General features: G+C 38.6%; 1 protein-coding gene across 1 annotated transcript; it reads left to right on the top strand.

Moving 5' to 3' along the window:
- The first annotated feature begins 9,784 nt into the window (after positions 1-9,784).
- On the top strand, positions 9,785-23,561 carry LOC136691902 (actin-related protein 2/3 complex subunit 2-A). The gene is made up of 10 exons (XM_066664827.1): positions 9,785-10,061; positions 11,860-11,894; positions 12,078-12,190; positions 13,705-13,750; positions 13,999-14,185; positions 15,587-15,680; positions 17,021-17,147; positions 17,481-17,581; positions 18,100-18,200; positions 23,139-23,561. The coding sequence occupies exons 1-10, from the start codon at positions 9,988-9,990 to the stop codon at positions 23,158-23,160; spliced, it is 900 nt and encodes a 299-aa protein (XP_066520924.1). The 5' UTR covers positions 9,785-9,987; the 3' UTR covers positions 23,161-23,561.
- The last annotated feature ends 2,410 nt before the right edge of the window (positions 23,562-25,971 follow it).

Raw genomic sequence — 25,971 nt, 5'->3', positions numbered from 1 at the left:
GCCTACTCTGGCAAATGTAAAGAGCTGAAAAATATGACCATTACAGATGATGTGTTAGAATATGTGACAGTAGCCTGTAACTGACACCAGACACAGACTCTAAACAAAAAGATGCACTTTGTAGTTCTACATGTAAAAAAGACTATAGTACATATGTTCCTCTGCATTTTTAGCACCCTTTCACCCTGTTCTTCAATGGTCCCCCACAGGACCAGCACGGTGCATATATCATTTGGCTGTTGGATAAGTCTCTAGTGGTGACTTAATGTGCGTTGCACTGATATGAATGGATCAGACACAGCAGTGGTGCTGGAGTTTTAAAACCAACACAAACTGCAGCAGCAGATGAAATACGGTCTCATAATATATTTTACATTTTCAAGGTGAAGCAACATGGTGGGTTTGTCAGTTACCAGTATCTCCAACAGTACTGCTGCGTATGATTCACTCATACCAGTGCAGTCAGGGGATGCACTAAGTATGCAGAGCAACAGATAGACTACAGGCTAATTATTTAACTACAAATGTGCCTATAAGTAAGTGGTGCTGAGAAAACAGTGAATAGTGTAGAATAATAAGGTCCAATGTTGTGGCTGATTGGTGCGTACCATAATTTGACCAAGAATGTGAACTAACAGGATACAACAGGTGAATATGGATCTCAGTTTTCTCTAATGGGATTTTTGAATGGTAAAAACATAAAGTCATTCAGCTGTTGGATGTTAAAAATGTTATCAGTGATAATACTTTGCTATCGGTGATGCTACTGACTGTCTGTAATGATCACCGATAGCAACTGAAACTGAAAACTTTTGAAAAGATTTTTTAAAGGGGAATTCCACAGGTTTTTGACATTTTCTGCACAGCTCTGCACTTGAGATTGAGAAACATACACAGTAATATGTACAGGTGCATCTCAGGAAATTAGAATATCATCAAAAAGTTCATTTATTTCAGTATTCCAGTTCAAAAAGTGAAACTCACAGATTCATTGGAAACTGAGTGATCTATTTTAAGCGTTTATTTTAGAGCACTTCATGCCTCCCTCTGCTGACAAGCTTTATGAAGATATGGATTTCATTTTCCAGCAGGACTTGTCACCTGTTCACACTACCAAAAGTACCAATATCTGGTTTAATGACCACAATACGGTGGTGTGAAAATGGGTTTGCCCCTTCATGATTTCTTATTTTTTTGCATGTTTGTCACTCTTAAATGTTTCAGATCCTCAAACAAATTTAAATATTAGTCAAAGTAAACACAAAATGCAGTTTTTAAATGAAAGTTTTTATTATGTGTGAAAAAGTTAAAACATGACTTTTGTTTATCATACCTGAGTTCAATTTCTCTAGCCACACCCAGGCCTGATTACTGCCACACCTGCTATCAATCAAGAACTCAAGATCTATCAGTCTGATATCAGTCTATCAGGTTATAAAGCCATTTCTAAAGTTTTGGGAACAGTGGTCAGCACTATATATATATACATACCGTATGTATGCTTTATATTCACACATACATCAACACACCAAAGGAATGCATATTGTAGCTTGTTTACTCTCTACTTTTTCGTCAGCTATTTCACCACCACACATTGGTTAATGTAGATATTGATCAATGTGGGACAAAATTTTGTAATAAGGAAGTTAAGAAACAAACCTTTAGTCCTAAGTCCTTTAGGGATCCGCATTTAAAAATAAAAAGTATTCCTCTGTATACTATAGCACTCTCCTCAAAATTAAATATCATAAGTATTAACACAAAAGTCTAATTTCTTAAGGCTTCAGTTTTGAAATGAGTTCATTTTTGAGTGTACACTAGAGGGCAATATAGGACTACATTTGGCTCTTGATAAACTTTTACTGAAATGTCTATTTTGCTCCTTCTGCTGCCCACTGCTGGTTCAGTACATACATTCTCTTATCCACAGTTGAGCAAGAGTCTTTAACACTGGGTTATCAGCCGTAACCTTGACCACTTCTTTGTTTCTACACTCACGGTCCACTCCCTCAGTTTCAGTGCATATACAGGAGCACTATAGTTCTAGAGTTACAGACTGTAGCACACCTGTTACTCTGCCTATTTTATTTATCCCTTTTACCCTATTCTTTAATGGTCTGAAGCACCACAGGACCATGCTAACCTTAAAACAGCAGGACAAACTGGCAGTTTCTCTTTATTAAATGTGTAGAGAGACATGATCAGTGAACAAGCCCAAATAATTTTAGAAACAAACACAACATAAAGCAACCTGCAATTACATAACACGACATAAAGCAACCTGCTCCGGTTTCCTCCTATGGTCCAAAAACACATTGGTAGGTGGATTGGTGACTCAAAAGTGTCCATACATTTGAATGAATTTGTGAGTGAATTTGTGTGTTGCCCTGTAAAGGACTGGCGCCCCCTCCAGGGTGTATTCCCGCCCTGCGCCCAGTGATTACGGGTAGGCTCTGCACTCACCGCGACCTTGAACTGGATAAGCGGTTACAGATAATGAATGAATAAATAAATTATGTTTACAATTATTTTTTCAGTAAGAGGGAGCATGCCAGCCCCCCCATCAACACCCAGATTTCCACGCCTGCACAAGGACACGCCTGTCACTGATGGAACACACTGAATGGTGGCCCTTCTGTGGCATGTGAACGAGTGTGTGAAGAAGTCAGTGAATGATTGAGTGTGTTTCATTTCAGAATACGAAGTTCAGCAACTGACATATTAAGAAATGCCTCTGCAGTTCTGTGGGGAATTCAGTATGTCAGGCATTTTAAGTCCTTTTTGTTTCACTTCTATCCAAGTTGTGCTTTGGCTAAAGACACTTCTGCTTCTACTTTCTTGCCTTTATTACCACAGTCTATTAATACACTTCACAGGCAGGAGGACGTTATTTTCCTGAGAACAAATTTGAGTCCATGAGAACGAATGTATTTATATTTGACAAACCACACTGTCACGAATGAAGCCTCAAAATTTGCAATGCACATTGGTGAACAGCCTGACAGGTCTGTGAGATGCTTAGCATTCTCAGTTTGACTGAAACAGAAAACTGTGTTCAAATTGCCGTGCACCAGACCAAAACATGGGAAAGTGAGTGGTAGAGACTTATATTGTTTCTTATCTGCTTTCATGGGGTCCTGACCTGTATAACACAGGATTATGGTCTGAATCACAACCGCAGACTTTTAACAAACTCGGCAACGATATTAAAGTTTTTCAAGGTACATAAAGGTTTCAATTATTTTACATTCTTACATAAAAAAAATTGATTTTACCACAGAAATGCCACAACTCCATTAAAAAATGAATTGAGTTTGTATTGAACAAATGTGCTTAAATAATTAACAGTAAAGTTCTGTAATGTTATGAAAGAGGAAATGTTCTGTTAAAAAAAGTCACATATTTTACAGATTTTAAAGTAAAGATGACTTCAAAAATAATGGAATTAATTATTTATTACTAGAAAGAAAAAGACATCAATGTGCAGTAAACATTTATAAATGAAAGAAAGTCAGTTTTATATGCGAGATGATATCGCAAGATGATTTTGAGTGGCATGAGTGGCATGAGTGGCAGTGCAGGTAGCCAGGAGCTCATTAGAGCTAAGGGATGTGATTGGCCATGTGCAATGCAGAAGAGAGGGCCTTGGGTTAGGTAATTCATAGAAAGCATTTAGTAAGGCCACATCACAAGGGAGAAAGCAAATGACGACTAGATGTATTCGCGATCAGGATGAGGAGGCACGGTGCGCAACAGCAGCATCTCAGGCAAAACAAGGAGAATCTAGAGACGTGGAAGATCACTTGACAAGAATTGTGGGCGATGGCGGCAAGTCATTAAGTTTTTGCTGGGAGCAACTTATGACATCCTTCCAACACTGTCCTTCCATTTTTAAACACAAAATTTTGGACAGTGGGTAGGTGAAGACCCTAGTTGCAGTAGACGAAGCATTCAAAAGGAAGAAGCTGAAGTAGACGGACTTGGCAGCTGAAGTGAAGTTAGAAGTTTTGGAGACATGTTAAGACGGTGGAGATAGGTGTTAGGAGATTGCATGTGCAGTTCAGCATCAGGGGGCGGAAAACTGAGGGCAGCTATGAAGGAATTACCAGAAACAGCTGAAGGGTCTAGTCAGTGGTTATGGATTCGGAGAACACAGACGAGTTGGGGAAATGCACTGCAGAGGTGCTGTTGTGGTTGGTGATGTAGCATGTGGAGATCACATGGAATTGGTGGCACTGAGCATGCATTAATGGTGTCAGTGGGCCTAGGTACAGCCTTAATCACCAGGGAGGCCAGTGTGGATTTACGATTGTTGATGCTTCAAGGTAAGGTAGGACTGTAAAGGTAGCTTGGAGGGAGGTGGGTCTAGGACGCCAGACTTCACACTTGAGTCATTTGGAGGTGTTGTTGGCTTAATTCAGCGAAACACTGACCGGGGGAGGTGCCTACTTAACGACACCTGTTAAGAGCTAGTGATGTAGGGGGTGGTTTGGGTACTCGTGATTTGCTCAATAAGTAACCATAGATATTAAGGGTAGCTGGTTGCTGATCGGATCATAAACAGCCACAGCAACCTTAGGGTGTAGCAGTAGGATTGTGTTACGCCCCTACCATTGGGCTCCAGGGTGGTAGTAGTAAGGGAAACGTAACAATATGTGCAGGTGAAAAAGAGAAGCCAGCCAAAAGCTAGACACCAAGTGGTTCAGGTACTACAAACCTTACTTTAATACAAACGATAATACCACAATAACACACGACAGGTGGACAAACCTTAGGAGGGAGGAACATGGACAGTACCAAAGAAAAGAAAATAACAAAACATGACTAACACCTAAGCTATGTCAACATACTCTAACTGTATTCTATAAAGAAAATACAAGGGGTGGTACCTGCCCTCTACTCTGGTGTATCTATACAATACAGAGCCTACGTGTGCACCATGTAAGTGCGCGCACATCTAACTTGCTCTCACCCTCCTAGGGAGACAGAAACAAACAGACAACCTGACAGGACTAGGACACGGTTTCAAACACAAAAATATAAATACTCCAAAGGCAAAACAACACTAACATAAGGTAGACATCATTAAACTAGTTTAAGACACACACCAGCACACAAGACCATACAGCCAGACAGAGTCAAACAATTTCCAAGCAAAACAAGTGAGCCCAAAGATGGCTGCCTTTCTGATTTCCTGGTGCAGCTTAAAACCTTTAAGCCCCACCCTTTTAGGAGCAGTAAGCTGTTGTGGCTGGTTGGGATTGGCTGGAGCTAATTGGATTGCCAGGTCCATGAAGTGACAGTCCAATCTACCTATGAGAAGAAGAGAGAGAGAAAAAGAAAGAACCAGGAAACAAAACAAGATAACAAATACATGCACAAAATTGTTACATGTAACAGATTGGAACAATAGAAATTATATGGCTGCCATTAGGAAGAGTGTGGGGTGGGCCCTATGTGAAGCTCTAATAGATAGATATCTTATCTTGTGTATGATTATAATTGTGACAACCATTTGCTTATTTTTCCTAAATATTAGTCCTAGGTACTGTTTATAAAGTTTTATAAAGAAATTAAATTGTAGTTTTAATGAGTGTCTTGGAGAATCTGCCACAGTTCTTTTATCCATCCATCCATTATCTGTAACCGCTTATCCAATTTAGGGTCGCGGGGGGTCCAGAGCCTACCTGGAATCATCAGGCGCAAGGCGGGAATACACCCTGGAGGGGACGCCAGTCCTTCACAGGGCAGCACAGACACACACACATTCACTCACACCTACGGCCACTTTCGAGTCACCAATCCACCTGCAACGTGTGTTTTTGGACTGTGGGAGGAAACCGGAGCACCCGGAGGAAACCCACGCGGACACGGGGAGAACACACCAACTCTTCACAGACAGTCACCCGGAGTGCGAATTGAACCCACAACCTCCAGGCCCCTGGAGCTGTGTGACTGCGACACTACCTGCTGCGCCACCATGCCGCCCACAGTTCTTTTAAAAACTTGGATTGTTTCTCCTGGTGCTGGAGATGCAGCCGGCCAGCACTCTGTGTGTGTTCACAGCCCCTAGTGCCCTAGTATGTGTGTGTGCTCACTGCCACAGATGGGTTAAATGCGGAAGACATGTTTCATTGTACATTGTACAATGACAGATAATTTCACATTATGTATCTAAAATGGTTATGGATTTGCTCTTCTCTGCTGGGTCTCTCAATGGTATTGAGGGTACACAGTATGGTTATTTTGGTCCACATCCAAGGGTGATTACTTCTCTCACACCTGCCCAACCAAACTGCACCTGGGGTGAAAATGAACAAAAGTTTGATTCAGCGGGACTAAAATGTGTAATCAGCATTTTTCTCTAACATTTCATGTATGAACGAAACCTTTTTACTGACCCTTAGTGGCCTGGGTATTTCTGTTTTTTAAAAGAAAATTCTCATGTTGGGACCCCCTCTACAGACCATAAACTGTTTCATTCAGGGACTCCAAAAAGTTAGATTCTTCAGCTCTTGTGCGTTGATATTTTCTTACTAAAAAATATTTTTTAAAAAAGTTTTTAAAACAAACTTGGAAAAAAGTTGTATTCTCATAGTGTCTACATGGGTTCCCTCCAGGTGCTCCAGATTCTTCCTACAGTCCAAAAACACATGTTGGTAGATGGATTGGCTGTGCATATATGTCCATAGGAGTGAGTGAATGTGTAAGTGTGTGATACCCACGTGGGTACCCGGGTGATGGACTGGTGCCCAGGATGTGTTCCTTCTTTGCACCCAGTGATTTCAATGACCCACCACAGCCCTGAACAGCCTTTATAGAAAACAGACAAACGAATGAATGAATGAATGCATGAATGGATGGATGCATGGATGAGTGCATACTTTCTGATGATAAATAGTGACATTGTTAAAAATATAAAGAATAAAAAAAAAAACCAAAGGAATTTCTGCCTCTTATGAATCCACAAAACCACAAAACTAAATGAATTTGGCAAATGTCAATCCAGACTACTGTTTGGAACCTGCAAGATATGTCAGAATGTAGCTGTGCTGTTTTTATCTTACAACAATCTTTAGCTTGCTTTTCCAGGTTTTGGGGTGTGTACTGATTTGTAGTAAAGGTCTAGATAAGCATTTGAGCAATTCAGTAGTGAAGAGTAGTATGTTGAATCAGTTCCAAACCACATCAATCACACCACCATAGCAGCTTATATCACATTTACGTACATGTATATTGTTACGGAAATTTTTTAATTAATCTATGTGTAACCAGGAAGGAAGATCGATAGATCAGTTGCTCAAAGAATTCTACACATTTGGACACACCTGAAGATGTTTCTACACCTTGATTAGAGCCCAGCTTTCTGCCTTGTATACAGAAGAGGATTGTTTGATTTTCTGCCCAGGTAAAGCACAAATCCAAGAGAACTGATGGGTGAGATTCTACACTCAAGCATGGTTACGTAAGAACTGATGTTATCAGTCCAACACATTGTAACAGGCTATTTATAAACATTACATGCTATAAACCAAATAAAAACAAGATCATGAATGAATTACAGGACTAATAAAATAAAATGTTGGCAAAACCACTTCTTTTTTTATATTAACACTAATAGTACATATCTAATTACAGGTGCAATGACATATCATTATCTATGACGTATTATTAAGTTGCAAGTCAAAAACTGACATTTAATTTGTGGGTAAATACAACATGTTACAATATTACTATATTGCACTTATTACTGAAAATACCCCTCTAATTATGCTGGAATACAGGACTACTGGAATACAGAAATAATGTATTCCTCGTGGTTTTTGAAAACCCTCTAGGAACTTTAAGAAACCCCATCTTTACTAAAGCTCCATGGAGGGAACCTGTCTGTCTTTAAAAGATTTCTCCTAAAAGATTCCACCTCATTAATTACAGTGAAAAGGACACCAAACATCCTAGTGGACTCTTTATTTACGTGCAGTGTACTTCAGTGTTTATGTTTTTGTATTATAGTTTATGTATTTTGAAAGTAGATAATCTCTGTGTGTTTTCCCTTATTTTCTCAATAGATATCTGAAGAGACTTTCACAATAGGATGTCCTGCGCAAAAATGGACAAACATGCTCCATGACGTTTCCTTGATTTCTGCAAAGACCGTGGACTCATTATAACACAAACAAAGACAGTCATTATTATGTAACTTCTGCTTGTGTTATCTGAGTTATTCAATCTGTCTGGAGAATGTCGCCATGGCCCAAACTTCTGCCTGTTTTATTGTGGTATTTTTGTTTGATCGCTGGGGCTAATGGATTTTCTGTGAATAGCTAGTTACACACGTTGGAGTAATGACAGCCAGGCCTACGGCAGTAGTCAAATATTGCTCAAAGACCCAGGCTGATAACAGCAGTTCTCCCCATGAAGAACTGTAAATCGAGTTTCAGGGAGTGTCATTTTAAACTATGTGTGGGATCATATAGTGTACATGACTAATTGCAATTAGTATCAATCTCTTATTGGCTCTCTCTTTATCTGTATATCAGGCTAAGTGATGTAAAAATTATTGCGTAATATAGAAGTTGTGTGTCTGCACATGAGCTCAACTGCGAATGTGGACTAGATGTTTATAAAACCTCCCAGCACTGCTTTTCTCTGGTGTGATGAAGCACCTTTCAAACATTTGTGATGAGTTTGAGTGGTGCTTGTCTTCCAAAACTAATCTTGTAACATAAATATCTGACTATGGTATTGTTTGTGTGGCCGAATATCAGCAAATCCTCAAATACATCTTCCAACAGTTTAAATCCTTATCAAAATTGCTCTATTACAGGAGCAAAGGATGGAAAACATCCTTCATTTCAGAAGAAATTGTGTGTTAGGGACCATTCACTTTTAGCTATGTTGTGTATGAAGTATTACAAATGTAGGTATGGAATGTAGGCCTGCTTTCAAATTGAAATTGGGCCTGGAGGGTCCCAGACCCATATTAGAGAAATGTATGGGATTTTCATTTGGGTCACTAAGCTGTATATGTGGTAATTTCTAAAGAAAAATTATTGAGGTCTACCTAGAAAGAAAGAAAAAATATGTTATAATTTTGGCCTATATATTATAGAAACATCTGATATATTTAAAAAAAATTCTGCCATTTATATATTTATACAAATTTAAAACAAATAATAATATTTATACAAATTTGTGTTTATCCTCAGATACACAAAGTAAATTAATAAATTAATTTGTTAATTTTTAACAATTTTTAAATGTCATAACAGAGTTAACACAAATTACTTGAAGAAAACTCCAATGCAGATTTGAAGACAACCTAACGGATGAAAAGTCAATTAATTTCAATGTATTTTACTGTATATATTTGGAAAAATAGCAAGGCAAAATTCTGAAAATGACATTTAAGTTTAACATGTGGCACATATTTAATAAAATGTTTAAATCGAACCAGCAAATTTCACTGCAGTATTTCAGAGCACTTTGAGTACACATAATTTTCAGGTATGTTTACTGTAATTATCTAGAGTAACAATAATGAAAATCCTTTAAAATGCCGATAGCTAAATAGCATAAATCCACTGCATGTGCATAGGGTGATATAGACCACCTCGTCAGACCCTCCACCAGGGGGACACCCCAAGACCTAGGCCACAGCAGGCTATGCTAGGCTAAGTGCTATAATGAATTATAAATCATTACATTAGCGCTCCCTGGTGCTTCCAAAAAAATGGCATATTCTACAACATACAAAAACTACAGCTTTGACTGAAAATACAAGATTTTGTCCGAAAGTAAAGCAGTTATTGGGGTCTGACATTTTACACAGGCGGATACTCCGTCCACCTAAAGCGGCTGTGTGAAGAAGGGAGAGCGGATGTGCTGAGAGGCGGAAGAGGGCTGCAGACACTAATAAACATTCCACAGAAGAAAATCAGAAGTTAACAAAAATCACACATTAATTTACAGCTCCCCGGCGGAGATATGATTCTTCTGGAGATCAATAACCGGATCATAGAGGAGACTCTGAATCTCAAGTTTGAAAGCGCTGCAAACGGGTGAGAAATCCGAACTGACTCTGCACAGACACTACCATCAGAGAAAGAGGCTCTGCAACACCAGAGCACACACGGCCCCTCACTCAGATATTATTTATTTGTCTGGTTATGTGCTGTGTTGCTGATTTGAATGCTGCTTCACGGGTTTCTCTTTTAGCTGAAGCTAAATCTCTATGTTTAATTTCCCTTCAGCCGCTTCCCCACAGTCACAGCAGCGGGCGTGTCCCTGCACTGGCTTGCACTCAATGATACTGCTTTATTAAGCTGTCTACTGTTTTATATGAATTAATACTGTTTTATTTAAACTTCTACGGCCTTAAATTCATTAGTATTTATTATTCACACTTCTACTGCCTTATACTGATACATACTGCCTATTTTTTAGCCGTTTACTGCCTTAAAACTGCTTTAGTTAACTTTATACTGATTACTGCCTTATTCATCTTTCCACTGCCCTTTTACAGTTTATTACGGTTTTATTTTGAATTCTGTTGTTTTGTCTTATACTGATAATGTTTACATTAACCTTATACTGCTTGTCCAATTTATAGTGCAGCATACTCTTTTATTCAGATGTATACTATGGTTTTGTAATGTTTTATGGACTATTTTTACAGCCTTTAATGTTTTATTCCTTGTTTTTTTTTATGTTCATAATTCATGCAGCTTATTCAGCTTATTTAGTCGTTGTTATACATTTTATACTGGTTTATTTAAACATGTATGTATATAAGCAGCCTTATACTGCCTTATGAAAGTTCATACTAAAGTTTATACTAACGTAATCAGTTTTACAGTGTCTCCTACTGCTTTAATCTACTTTATTCTAATATTATAAAGCATTATATAGGGTTATTCTGACTTATACTGTGCTCTTTTGATTTGTTCCACTATGTTCTGCCCAAAAACTACCTTGATCAATTTTATGTTGTCTCTAGCGTTTTCTACCCATTTATAGCTGACACATTCAGGCTCATTCTGCATTATCTAGCTTCACACTGCTTTATGCCTTCTTATACCATCTTATTTATATGCACGGTACCTTCCTGCCACATAATATTTTGCACTGCCTTATGCCGCTTCACACTGCCTTATATAGCCTTACTCAGTGTTTCACTGCCCTTTTCTTCCTTATATCTTCTTATTCTAAGTTGATTTGACTTATTGCTCGATGTACTAACTTACACAGACTTCTTCCACCTTCTAACTCCACATACTGGCTCACAATGCCTTATTCAGTTTGAGTGAATTTGAATCTTCTCTTTGAAACCATGCAATCTCATTTTCCTCTGTCCTAGTGAGTGAGGTCTCATAGTTGGAGCCAGTTCACCAGCTAACGTTCAAGCTTCGTGCCAGTGTCAGTATTGAAACAGCTTTAGTGTGAATGTCTCCAACTATAGTAGGTGATGGTAAATGAAAATTGGTCACAACTTGATTAGTTCTGAATAATTATTTTAAACCACAGGATATAGGCATTCCTAGCAGAGGGCTTAGAAAACATAAATACTATGCACTGTTGTGAGTGAATACCAAACCCTGTTCTGTCATGTTCTGATGAAGAATGGAGTCATGGCCTTGCATCAACTTGTCTCATAGCATGGCTGAGAGTGTTATAATTCTATAATAAGCTACTGACAGACACAAAAGACAAGAATGAACATACTGTTGTACATTAAACAGCGTGTTTAATGCTAATTTTGCTAGCAAACATTGCTGTCCTATTAACTGTGAATTAGTTGATGCTTCTTATCATGGTTTAGTGTTTCATATTGTTCATCACAATTTCTCTCTCCTGTAGGAATAAACCAGAGGCAGTGGAAGTTACATTTGCTGGTAAGTTTAATTAATATCTTGAAAATCTTTGGCATTACCCTTGTTGCCTACATTTTTGTGACTGTCAGTTGTCATAGGAGTGTGTCTCACTTTACTACTGTTGCTGCCAGTGGAATAAACAGGCCATTTTTATTTTTTATTATTTTTATATATTTATTTCTTCCTTGTGTGTGTTTTGTGCAGATTTTGATGGCGTCCTTTACCACATATCAAACCCTAATGGGGACAAGACCAAAGTGATGGTCAGCATCTCACTCAAATTCTACAAGGAGCTGCAGGAACATGGAACTGATGAGGTAAACCCCTCTGAAACACACCACACAGCAGTTAGAATGTATGTAACACCTTTATTTTCTGGAATTCAGTCGCATTTGCTGCATCATTAGAGTATGTCCAAAGGAAGATATTTGCATTGAATATTACGGTGGAAATGTTATGCTCTCTCATGTTGGAACACCTCAGAGTTTTAAAAGCTTTTTGCAAGCACTCATAATCACCATTTAAGGAAGAGCGAGAGGCTGCAGGAACAGGAAGTTCTGTATGAGTCACTCTGATGAACCCTAGTGACCTAAGTGGCCATTGGCAAGTACTTTGTCCAAAAAAAGAAGTACTATAAATAAAGATTTAATTTAGTTCCGTGGAATGATGCATATGCACCTATATCTGTTGCTTATGCAGTTGAACATAAGGGTTTGTGTAGCCTTGGCCAAATTTCTCATTTAGATTATATTCAGAAAAGTAGGTGAGTTAAACCACTTAAAATGTGCCACATGTAACACGACACCAATTGAAATGCAGTTTGTAAGCCAACATTAATGGAATAGTTCTTGTGAGAAAATACACATCATATGTTATTGTACGTTCATAAGTAAAGGCACCAGTTTGGTCAGCACAGAACCCTCTTCTGCAGAAATCATTGCTATAAATGTCTTAAAATAAATTGTGTCCAGTCTTTCTCAAACATATCTTAGAATGTTAAAGACCTCTTTGAAAACTAAGTAAACCGTGATTTTAATGTTTGTTTAGATTGTTGTAATATATCGCCAGTTTCTTTCTCTCTTTTGTCTCTGACTCTGGAAAATAATGATATGGTGATAAGTAGTCAAATGCATTCTAGGATTCTTGGTTTCAGAACCTCAGTGAGCTGGTTATATATGAGCCCTCACTTTTAAGTGCAAGCACAACACCCTGAAAGGTTTGAAAACATGTCTCATCATTTATTATTACACTTTGAATTTGTCTACACCGTCATTGGATTATTTGCATTACAGCCTGCCCCAAATAAGTTTTAAGACCAGTGTTTAGAGTTTCAACTGAGTGTTCAAACATTTGTACATGCCACATTTTGTTCTTTTATTTAATGTTAGCAAATAAAAGTAGTTTTGTAGGTTTTTTTAATAAGCTATGTAGAAATGTGTTATATTTAAGTTCCATGTTTTGACTCAATTTTATTTATAAAAAAACAGGCACTGGGCCAGAAATGGTCCAGAAATTGGCATACACATTTACATAAAATGAAGATAAACAGCTCTGTTTCACAAGGATGATGATAGATGTACCTCTGGACTGTAGCATTTGTCAATTAACATCAGAGTGTAAAGAACTCATTACGGATGTATATACCTTACTGTAATTTACTGTTAAGTATGTTCTCCCCTAGCTTTCCTCTGAAAATTCCTTTCAGGAAGGCATTTAATTAAGACTTGTTGGACAAGCTTGTTGCTGTACAATGGATCAAAAAAATGTTTGATTTATTGCTTTGAAGTCCAAACTGATAAGTGGTATTTAACGACTTCATTTCCATTTTCAGCTCTTGAAGCGCGTTTATGGAAACTTCCTTGTGTCACCCGAGTCAGGTTTGTCAACATGCTTTGTTTATACTGGAGGACACAGGATTTCAAAAATGCAGTACAAACATTACACGGGGTGTTTAGATAATTGTTTTGAAATGCTTTGAGTATGATATTCTGGACGTGTTACAAAAAAAACTGTTGTGCACACTCAGGTCTTTCAGGTCTTTATTAATATAAAATATATTTTACGATGTTTTAATTTGTTGTGTGAGCATCCTTGTAATTTTCTTTGTATCTGTCTCGCGTTCAAGGCTACAACGTGTCCCTGCTGTATGATCTGGACACACTTCCTGCAAACAAAGAGGAAGTGGTTCACCAGGCAGGCATGCTGAAGAGAAACTGCTTTGCATCGGTCTTTGAGAAGTACTTCAAATTCCAGGAGGAAGGCAAAGAGGGAGAGAAGAGGGCTGTGGTTCACTACCGTGAAGATGAGTCCATGTAGGCCTACGTTATCTGTTCTATAAAATCTAAAAATATGTACCTGTGCATCTCGAAATACATTTTTTCAGATTCAGTTTGTGAAATAGACCTGTCACTATTGAAAAATGTATATGGAAATTTAGTTGTCCTATTAATTATTGCAAAAACAGTTTTTCTTGTATGCAACCAAATTAGCTGGTTAGCTAGTTTGATAATTATTGATATTTATCACAAATATGTCCACATTTATACACTGAATGATCACAGAACACCTACCTGGTATCTACACTGATCACTCCACTGACCATACAGGAGCGCTTTGTAGTTCTACAGTTACAAACAGTAGTTCACCTGTTCCTCTACATCCATTGTTAGCCGCCTTTCACATTGTTCTTCAATGGTCAGGACCCCCACAGAGCAGGTATGATTTGGGTGGTGGATCATCCTCAGCGCTGCAATTACACTGACATGGTAGTGTGTTAGTATGTCTTGTGCTTGTACGAGTGGATCAGAGACAGCAGTGCTCCTGGAGTTTTTAAACATTGTGTCCACTCACTGTCCACTCTATCAGACACACCTACCTCGTTGGTTCCCCTTGTAGATGTAAAGTCAGAGACAGTAGCTCACCTATTTCTGCCCAGTTTGTGTTGGTCCTCCTCTTGTCCTTCATCAGTGGACCCAGAGTGCCGACCTCAGGACACAGTTGGCAGGATATTATTTGTTGGTGGACTGTTCTCAGTCCAGCTGTGACACTGGGGGATTTTATAAAATCCTGCAACACTGCTGTGTCTGATCCACTCTTACCAGCTGGGTGAAATGGTGATAATGAAGTATACAAAGGAACAGATGGACTACAGTCTGTAATTGTAGAACTATAAAGTGCTCTGTATGGTCAGTGGAGTTGAAAAAATGGACAATGAATGTAGATACGAGGTAGGTGTTCTGAATGCAATGTAGACTCCACTTATGTGTTTGGCTAATTTAATCTGCACCTGTTGTGGACACATTCAATTGAGCATGCACAGTCTGTAAAGGCCAGTTTGCAGCTAGGAATGCTAACTGTGGAAAGTAACTGCTGCAAGCTTAAAAAATTGCAACCACCTGAAACACCTACCAGCAGGCAGTTGTAGTATAATTGTTATAGCTCTGCAGGCAAGTATTTAAGATTCAAAATAAGCAAGTGTAAATGTTCCAGACAGTTTATATTTGTTTGAAATGGCTCAGTGTTGCAAACGTTAGTGTGTGTACTGCTCCACCACACCAGGTTCAACTCATTATAGGTGATAATTAGCTGTTGAATTGAATAAGAAGGGATAGGGTAAACAGTCTGTATGCTAACCCTGCACTATGGACTGTTTCATAAAGAGTTGCTTCTGCATGTGTGTTCTAAAGCAGAAGGTTTTGCTTCTTCATTCACAGGTATGTGGAGGCGAAGAAAGACAGAGTGACAGTGGTTTTCAGCACCGTCTTCAAAGATGATGATGATGTCATAATTGGGAAAGTATTTATGCAGGTCAGATGGATTTCTTTGATCCCCCCCCCCACACTAAGGACATGCCCAGCCTATGGACATCATGTATATGGCACTTTTTAAGGGTCCCGTATCTTGGACCTGTTCATTTTCAGTGATTTTATTTTCTCCAGTTTAATGACATCTCATTAACTGCCAAGTCTACTCAGAGAAACCAGGCTGTTGAATCAGCCCTTTTTAATGTCACAAAAACAAACACATTGACATATATGCTTGAAAAGATGAAATGTATCTACTTGTGCAGTCTACAACATTTTACCTTCATCCATTCAGTTTGAAGTTGTAGAGCATATAAAGCTTCATAAGTCAATTGATTTTGTAACTTTTAAAATAGTAAGAGCATGGTTAAAAGGACGTATACTCAGGATGGAAGCATTGTTGAGTTAGAAAACCGAGTGTTTCGATTCTAAACACAGCCTTACCTCATTGCTCAAAAGTGAAGTCATGCGGCTAATAATCTCTAACAGAACACCCCTGGCCACTGTAGATTGAAGGGCTGTGCATTGTGTTTGTGGGCAGGATTGGGAAGTTTGGGACATTCCACACTTGCTTCTAATTTTAAAAAAATCCACAGTTGTTTATGTCCCATCTGTTTCAGTGTGAAAAAAGCTACTCGAACACCATTGTTCTGAAAAGTGATCTGGCCACCTGAGAACCCAGACTTTAACATCACTGAATGTGATTGGAATTATTTGGTTGTTCACAAGCAGAAAACCAGCTTCTAAAAAGAACTTTGAAGGTGTAGAAAAATATCCCTTTAAATTGTCTCAAAACTTACAGTTAACCTAGTTACTGAAAATTGGACTTCGAGAAACATTTTGTACAAATTTTACCTTAAAATTACAGCTTTAAAAGGATTGTGATGTTTCACTGACTTATACTAGTGAGAATAGGGCTTCTGTCATTGCTAATCTGGGTTCAGCACTGCAGAAACTGCACTATGTAACTCTTGTAAGTCCCCCATTGATTTCAGTACAGTGCTGTAAATATGAACACTAGCCCAGTGGAGCCCCAGTATCAAAAAACCTGAATCTTATGTAGTGTTCCTTTTAAAGGCCAGTTTTACTGGATATTAAATAAATGAGGGCTGGTCTCTGACATTTGCACAGATTTTTATGTCAGTTTTAATGGAACAGAAAGCAGACCGTTCTGTTTGTCTCTAAGGGCTGTAAAGAAATTGTAAATAGTCATGTCATGTTTTTTACATAACCTCACGTAAACCTCATATGGTAAAAACACAGAATGGTGATATAAACATTTATCTCCTTTTAATGTTCTGTTTAGATTATCAGTGAAATGATGTGCTGTCCTCTTATTTTCAGGAGTTTAAGGAAGGTCGGCGAGCGAGTCACACGGCTCCACAAGTGCTCTTCAACCACAGAGAACCCCCCCTGGAGCTGAAGGACACAGACGCTGCTGTGGGTGACAACATCGGCTACATCACATTCGGTATTTACACCACCTACCTCCACCTATCATCAGTTCTTTGCTCCGCTGAAAGATGGAACTCGTGTAAAAGAGTGCTCGCTGATGGAAGTTCACTTTTCCACAGCAGACTCTTCTGAGCCCTTGTCATTTACTCAATATCCTTGTGGCGGTCTGTAGTCCTTGTTTGTGCCAAAGTATGTTATTTTAACCCTGACATCTACTGTACACTTCATCAGTGTCTTCTTTGAGCGGAATGTAGCGCACTTCAGAAATTGTCAACATTTTGTTGTAGTCCTGTAATTCTGGCTTCTGATTTTGTGGTGTTTCCCCTAATTACAAGTCCTTCTTTTGCAGTCCTCTTCCCCCGCCACACCAATGCGAATGCCAGAGACAACACCATCAATCTCATCCACACCTTCAGGGACTACCTGCACTACCATATCAAGTGCTCTAAGGTAAAAGAAAACTTATATTTGTCAATTTAAGTAAAACCATTTCACAATCAATTATTCTAGAGAGAGAAAGAAAGAGAGCGAACATTTTACAGACGGTAAAGACAGCTGTTTGTTCTGCAATTATCACAGGACCCCCACAGAGCAGGATAAACCGGTTACTAAAGATGAAAGAATCATTGAATGCATACATGAATAATGAAAATCAAACATTTTATATCTAATGTAATATATGTTGACGTAACATTTTGTCTTTTCATTTATAAACTGTTATTTTTTTGATGTACTGTGTTTTTTCTTTTGGGTTGTTGTGTTTTTTGGGGTTTTTTTAATTTGTTTTTGGTTGTTTTTTTTGTTGGTTGACATTCTTGTGTTTGTGCCTACTTTTAGTTTTGGTTTTTTGACGGCAATAAATTGCAGCATTTGGCTTGCGGCCATACCACAAATACCTCTAGATACTCTAGATAAGTGTTCTCTTAAGTTCCATTGAAAACTGCTTCTCTCACACTGTCTGTTTTCAGGCCTACATTCATACACGCATGAGGGCCAAGACCACAGACTTCCTGAAGGTTCTGAACAGAGCAAGACCTGACGCTGAGAAAAAGGAGATGAAAACCATCTCGTAAGTGATGTCAAGCACATTTCATTTAATGTCGTAAACCAAGAACCCCACATAGCATTTTTCCACCAACGAAGAACCAGAACGGTTCCAGTTTGCGAACTAAATTTGGAACTGTTTTGGCGCGTTTCCACCGACATAAACTGGTTCGCAAACCAGAAAAGTTCGTTCCCAACTGGCACCAAAGAAGAGTAGGTTTTTCAGCACGAACCGTGTCAAGGATCAGTAACTCGAGAAAGAGCTCAGAGCCTCAAATACAGCGTTATCGCCCAGTGGAGCTGGACTGGGTCATTTTAAAATGTTTCATTATAAATAAATAATAGGAAATAAAACAGGAACATGCTCCGATTGTGTGTGTTTCTGGTGTTGTTAGGCATGAAAATCATACACGTTGGTCAGGGCCACATCTCTTGGTTACGTTTCTCCGCTGTTCACAAGCTCAGCAGGACAGCTCTGAACTCAGCAACATTTATACAGTAATATATCTCACTCTGGTCTGACTCCACGGTAAACAAAGAATAAACAATGACCCTGTCATGACTCTGACAGTTTATCTTTGGCTCTGGAGCTGTATTCCGCCACAGTGACACCCCCCACTGATGACGTATTCATGGTTTCCCTCTAAACGTGTAGAAACGCGGGCCAGTTCACTGGAAAGAACCTAGGTTCCAAGAATCAGGAATGAAACTGGTTTCAAATTCTCTAATCCCATGAATTAATCCCTGCTGGTTCAGGCACTTATGAGGTTAAAGCAGAGTGTACATGACATTGTTCGCGTACTGGACATTCCACTCAAAATGTTTATAGGTGATGATTAAAATGCATTTTGTGTGTGTGTTTGTTTTAATGCTAATGCTAAAATTAAATTACATTTATTTGGACAAAGGCCTTGCATTTAGCCAAATAACATTTGAAATGAGGCCTGCAGCACTTCTTCACTAATCACGCTGGTGCTGACCCTCATTTCACACTAAAGAAGCGTGTTGGGTGGGAGCAGGGAAACCGTTAAAACATTGGGACACACTCCATATGTAGCAAACATTGCATTAGCCGTATAAAACACGAATGTTTGGGCCTTGAGGTGTATTACCATTAAATGGATTAATCCAAATGGATAACCCTAAGGATTCCAAAGGTTTATGATATTCTATCAAACTGAACAAGTAACGTTCTGTCTAACGCTTCAACGCCAACACAATGCCTTACAATCACTGAACTGCAACATTGAAATCTCAGACCGATGTGTCCTTTCCTGGTGAAAGTTGTAATCTGACATGTCCACAAGCATGTGCTCTGACATAATCGGAGTTAAGTATCAAATTCGATCGTATTACAGCATCGACTAAACCAGCGTTGGTTTGAATGCACAATTTCAGCTTCCGTGAACAATCAGTGATGTCACAGACTTACTACATAACTTTTGCTTTTTTGGAGCCAGTTTTACAAACGTTTAAAAACATTAGCGTGATAAGATCACAACTTTCGAATACACCATAGGATGGTGTATTCCCCTAAGGATGACGTTGATGGGTTGGCGCTGAAGTTATCCAACAAGGTTCTCCTTTGGAATAATTCTGTGGCCGAGTCTACAAAGTTATCAGAAGTCATCCCAGATCTTCATGGACCAAAGGGACATCGGATATGATTCACAAGCCTGTATTTCAACTAGAGCTGCCTTTATAAATTTTAAGATTTAACATTAAATTTAGTGGGGAGATATTAAGCACATTGACAGGGAAGAAAAGTTCAAAGTGGCAGTTAGAGGAAATGAAGCATGATATTCATTTAAGCCGTTTGAAGTTCTTAGAGCTGCCGGTTAACAGAGCCATCGGGACATATTCTGAGGCACTCCACCTGAGTCTGAGAACTAGCTATTCCACAGAACTCTAAGCTGTTGACAAGAATGTCTACCGTATATCAATCTGTATGTTCACGTGTGCATGTCTCACATTCATGGTCTTTATCCAAGAAGCAATGTCCTCTTATCTGATTCTTTAGAAGACCTCATTTACAGCTCAATCTTGATTTGCAAGTGCGCCAACAATACATTGGGACATTACTGATCTAATCTTGACTGAGAGTGAATGAGTGAGACAATTCCTACCATACCAAGTAATATATTTTGGTTTTGTTTTGTTTTTTTCTGTACTGTTTGACGTTAATCAAAAATGTAATGATGCAGAACCTGTATTATAAGACATGGCGTGACTTTGTACATCAAAGTAGTTTCGCTGGTGTCTGATTGATCTGTTGCTGTTCTGTGTGGAAGTACTTAAAGCGTCATTCATCAGTTGTCGTTGGTTCTCAACTACAAAATTAACATTATAAAACTGATAGTTCCAGTCCTAAAATTTGATTGGCTGAGCCTCGTTCGAAGCCGTTGTAAAATACACTATATACCACATCTGAATTCCATATTTCTGTACCAATGTTTTAATCTCAATCAGTTATTATTCAGCTCTCTCAAACAGGGACATCACTGGGGATTTAAGAGTTGAAGGTGGGGCTAGGTTTGTAGTAACTGACAGGAGAGGGTCTATAAGCTCCCTAAAACATGTCTAACTACGTCAGTGCCCCGAACAGCGTATCAGAACAGAAATACAGTGCTGCAGATAATCAGCAAGAGGAGTTCAAAAACACTCTCCAAGGTGGGGATTTTTGAAAATGGCGTTGTCACTGTTCTCATGTGGACGAAAGAAAACAGATTTTTTCTGAAATGTTGACGTGACACACTGTGCCTGTCTCTTGCTGAAACACAAATAGCTACCTATATAGTGAAGTACTAAAGTCATTAAACTACAACATGCAGCAGCACTAGATTATAGTTTCCCACAAATGAATAAATATAAATGATGCTGTATAAATTAGAAATATATAATGCACTATTAATATCTAGATTCCGTAATTTCATGATTTGTGTAGTGCACTACATACGAAATATGGAGTGATTTGAGATGAACGCCTCCTTGATTTTCTCGTACGTCATGGTGTTTTGATGCCTCCCTTAGAGGTAGTATGGCCCCCCTACTGGACTGATAATGTAAATGTTTTCATATTTGTCTGGCTGGGGATATTTTCAAGAACGTAGAGAGAGAAATCTCTCTACGAAAGATATGGTGATAATAATAGATCATTAAAAAAAGGTTCCTGCCCACTTATTTACATCAGTCTCATCCAGCCCTAAATAAGAAAAATAATTTGTGCAATTACACATTACCACCAGTGAGGTCTCCAAATCCCCACAAGTGACAAAGTGCAGCTTTAAGGTAATTTGTGATGTGCACTCATGTTCTTTGACTCCTTCAGAACTCTTTGTTGCCAGACCCAATGTGTATAGAAGATCTGTCCTCGATTTCTACCACATCCCACATTTAGTTGGTTTTTGGTGCAGGCTGCATAAAGAGCATGACGTATACAGCCAAGCTTTGATGATGTTTTGGTGCTGCAGTGTTGTCTCTGATTGCTTATCACCTCCGACCAAGCAGCAGAGGCATATCGTAACATTCAAACAGTCTGCTTTACAGATTTCACTGTTCAAGTAAGGTTTTTTTCCTTCAGTTACTCCCATGTTCCTTTTATAGTTTTGTTTGATGCAGCCAAAAAAGTATGAGGGTAGAATTTCGTGCAGCAGGTGTCCACAAAGGTGTGCTTTGTTTGTCTACAACTTCCACAGAAACTTACCTTTGTGTATCTTCTTGCAGAGGACTGTGAAACTGATAACTGTTATCAGCTGTAAATACTTCTAGGCTCGAGAGACAATTTTTGTTCCCCTTAATCCTTATGTAGTCAACAGTCGACAGTTGATTGAAGTTTGGTTTCTTTTTTTAGTTTGTTTGGGTTTGTTTTTTTTGCGCACTAAGACATTGGATGCATGTCCCTTCATGCAAAATGTCTAACTCTCTCTAGTCCCAAAATGCTATAAAATCAAATGTTTCCATATGTGTAAATCATTATAGTATAATGGAATTTGTCTTGACTAAGATCACAGGGCTCAGTTCAGACTTGATATTGTACAACAGTGAAGATTAGATTTGTTTTGTGGTTTATTTTCCTGCACTTTTCTCTCCTTTTTCTCTTTGCATTTACAGTATTTAGCAGATGCTCTTATCCAGAGTGACTCTCAAAAGTGCTTAGTGTTCAAACAGAATGTTTATCCTAGTTAGTACAAATAGGTTCGAATCCAATCTCCCATTGAGCTCATACACTTTCAGAATTGGGCCAACGCTGATACCTCGAAAGAACTAAACATAGTAGGTGCAATACAAAGTCAGTGCTTATACCTAGAACAAATGTAAGTGCAATACAGTCTGTATTTGAAGCTCAAAGGGCTCGAGGTGCAGCTCAACTCTTGACCATTGCCATGAGGTAGTGAGGGGCTGGTCCGTTCTTGGCTTTCATTGGTTGCCATGGGAAACACAACACCAAAAATAAATAAATGGCAGCTGTTACATTTTAAGTGAATCAGTTCAACATCAAAAAACTGATGATGTCACATCTTGGGTTTCACCTTCCACGTACAATAAGTGTTGTGACAGAATTAAAATATTTTTCTTAGAGGCAGTTTTTCAAAGGCTAAATACTTTAGCATTATCAATGCTAAAGCTCAACTTAAATGATCTCAACTCTACAATCTGCCACTTATTTTTGCCACTAAGGGTTAGTGCAGATGTTATCCAATCAGAGTCTGGGTTCTGCCTTGGATTATGTGGGTCTCCCTATATGAAAGTTATCAGAAGGTAGCACAATTCTACATGGAATAAACGTACAGGAATCAAAACAGATCCATTAGATATGATTCAAGTTTTGAACTAAGATGTCAGAGTCTGTACTCTTGTACGTATTTGTTTACTGTTTGAACGAAAAATATATTTTTGCTGAACATTTCTTTTAATTCTAGCAAATAACACCTCATGCTGACATACTGACGTTTTTGCTTTTCAGGGGCAAGACCTTCTCTCGCTAAAGGACATTTCACTCCAAACCCAGCAATCTCAGACGAGCGATCTCTGCCCCAGTGCCTTGATGGACAGAGCAGAAGTTCCTCGTCTCATCGTCTCATGCTTTATTTGTTGTTGTTGGTTTTTTTTTGTTTTAGTTTTTTTTAAAGAAACTTATGCTTCATATACAAAATGTTAGACATTTTTATAAGGGCATACCTTCCTTGGAGCATATCAAAACCTATACTAAAATAATAAATATATTGAGATATCTGTATAAAATGAACATTTTTGATACAAAGACTTTTATTCTGGATGTTTGTTACTGTCTGACCCAACTTCTCTCTTTCATCCCCCCCCCCCCTGTCATCTGTCATCAATTACCACTGTCAGTGGATGGTACACCATGACAAATAAAAAGCCTTGTTTTGGAAATGTGCCATGTGTGATACTTCCAGAGAACTACAAATATTGTGTTCTTACTTGCTAAGAAAAGACTCCAGTGGTGTGGCGTGTAATTAGGTTTGGATCTGAGATGCATCGCAACTACCTCTTTTGAGTGTATTTTAACATATTGTATAATATTTACCACAATGAAGGATATCAAACATATAAACCGCACTGTTTCATCTTGGCTTACTAATGTTACAATATTAGCTGTTGAGTTACTTTAACAGCCCACCTGCAGCTTTGTGGATTTTCTCCATATAATTTCATGTCCTTTATTAGGCAGGATCATGTGAAATGTTGCATGAATAGATGTCATACAGTCTGCTTTACTGTAAAACACAAGCATTACACACAAGTCTAAATTTCTCTTAAGCACTTGTAATAAGTATTGTATATTTTGTAAATGTATATGTATATTTTGGACCTCCCTAAATGACTTCCTCCCCATCTGGCAGAACTAGACTCTCCTGTTCTTATTTTTCTCCATCACACATCTAACATAGTAACAGCAAACCTGTTGCCAGCCTTCAAAGAATCACTGCTCTGAGTGTTTGTAAGGGTAATACACAATTAGGAGCATTTTTCTTTCTACGTTAGGAGCATTCTACTGCTTGGAATGTTTATAGACTGTCATTTGATAAAGAGAAATTTGGGCAGAAACATACAGGGTTTGAATGAACCTACACGTTTAGTTGTTTATGTTCAAACTGAGATTGGTCTATTTTATGCATATTAAGGATGGGTAGAAGTTTTGGTTGTTGAGTGGTTCTTTATTTAATAGTGTTAGTAATACGTTGTTTCCGAAATGATCTAAACTAAACACCGGTTCTTCTAACCGGTAAATTGATGATACTTTAAAAACATCGTAGACTGGGATGCGGAGCAGTGGAACCGTGTTCCCTGAAATCTTAGTGTCGTCTAATACCTTTTGGGTTTTTTATTTAGAACGTCTTGTATGCAGTACCTGACCTCACCACCAGTGCTGTCAACTGAATATTAGGCCTGTCATGATAATTATGTAGCCACTAGATTTGTCCTGTTCTCTGCTTTTCTCTGTACAGAAGGTCCACGGGTTACGTCAGTCCTGAGTTACGTTGTTTCATGGTTACAACACATCTCCCATTTACTGTATAAAGCCTTGTTTCGACTTTAGTGGTTTTGCGTCGTAGACGTCGTAACGCGAACTTCGTGTTTGTTGTGCGCGGCGGAAGAATACACGGTTACGCGGCTTGGGACTGAGGTGTTTATTGATAATTACTGTGTTAGGATAGGATAAGTGCTTACAGTATGTTATTTATGTACAGTATGTACGTATGTTCCGACTTACACCGAAAATCTGTTTACAATTTTTACAATTTTTCTTTTCATTCATTCATTCATTGTCTGTAACCGTTTATCCAGTTCAGGGTCATGGTGGGTCCAGATCCGACCCAGAATCATTGGGCGCAATGCAGGAACACACCCTGAAGGGGGCACCAGCCCTTCACACAGCAACGGACCTTTGAGTCGCCAAACCACCTACCAATGTGTTTATGGACGGTGGGAGGAAACCCACGCGGACACAGGGAGAACACACCAAACTCCTCACAGACAGTGACCTGGAGCGGGACTTGAACCCACAACCTCCAAGTCCCAGGAGCTGTGTGCTGCGCCACCGTGCCACGTTTTTATATTTCATATATTTGGTATATTTAAACATTTTATTATTCAAACATCTGTGTCTGAATATTCTTAATAATTAAATTTTTTTGCTAAAAGTTAGTTTCTGTTTAAAGGGGTATACAATATTTAAAAATGACAATAATATTGTTTATCACAATTATTTCTGTGACAATATATCGACCAAAACATGCCTATTGTGATAGGCCTACTGAATTCAATTCAGTCCTCTCAGTAGCGTTCCAATATTTAGTGCAGAGATAACCAATCTCGTTTGTGAAATGTGGAAGTGGCTGCGTGTTTTCATGCCAAAGAAGCAAGAGTGCATCATTCCATTAGCTTTATCATGATCTCTCAGTCTTCTAAAGCATTCAGTTTTGATTGATAGGAAATCTGCAGACATGCCTGCCTTTAATGGTAGACCTGAACTGATAAACTGTAAAAATATTTCTCAGAGTAGAGATTTACAGTAGAGCAAAGGGAGAAAAGGTTACTTATTAACGCACTTGATTTTGGAGAATGCTTTGTAGAATCAAGTGTCCTGTCTTAACTCAGAACTCAGATAGATAGTGTGCAGATACCTTCAAAGGTACAACACACTCCTTATGGTCCAGTGTTGTAGTATGCATTTCTATTTCCAAGTGGAAAACTGCATTAATGAACCTTTTCATAAGTCGTGTTTATCACCCCAGTAAGAGTTTACCTAATTTTTGTGTTTGGAGCAGAAT

The sequence above is a fragment of the Hoplias malabaricus genome, chromosome 3 (genome assembly GCF_029633855.1).
Source record: "Hoplias malabaricus isolate fHopMal1 chromosome 3, fHopMal1.hap1, whole genome shotgun sequence".
In the NCBI taxonomy this organism is placed as follows: Eukaryota; Metazoa; Chordata; class Actinopteri; order Characiformes; family Erythrinidae; genus Hoplias; species Hoplias malabaricus.
Note: the sequence above shows the minus strand (reverse complement) of the source record. Positions and strands in the feature narration are given on the sequence as shown.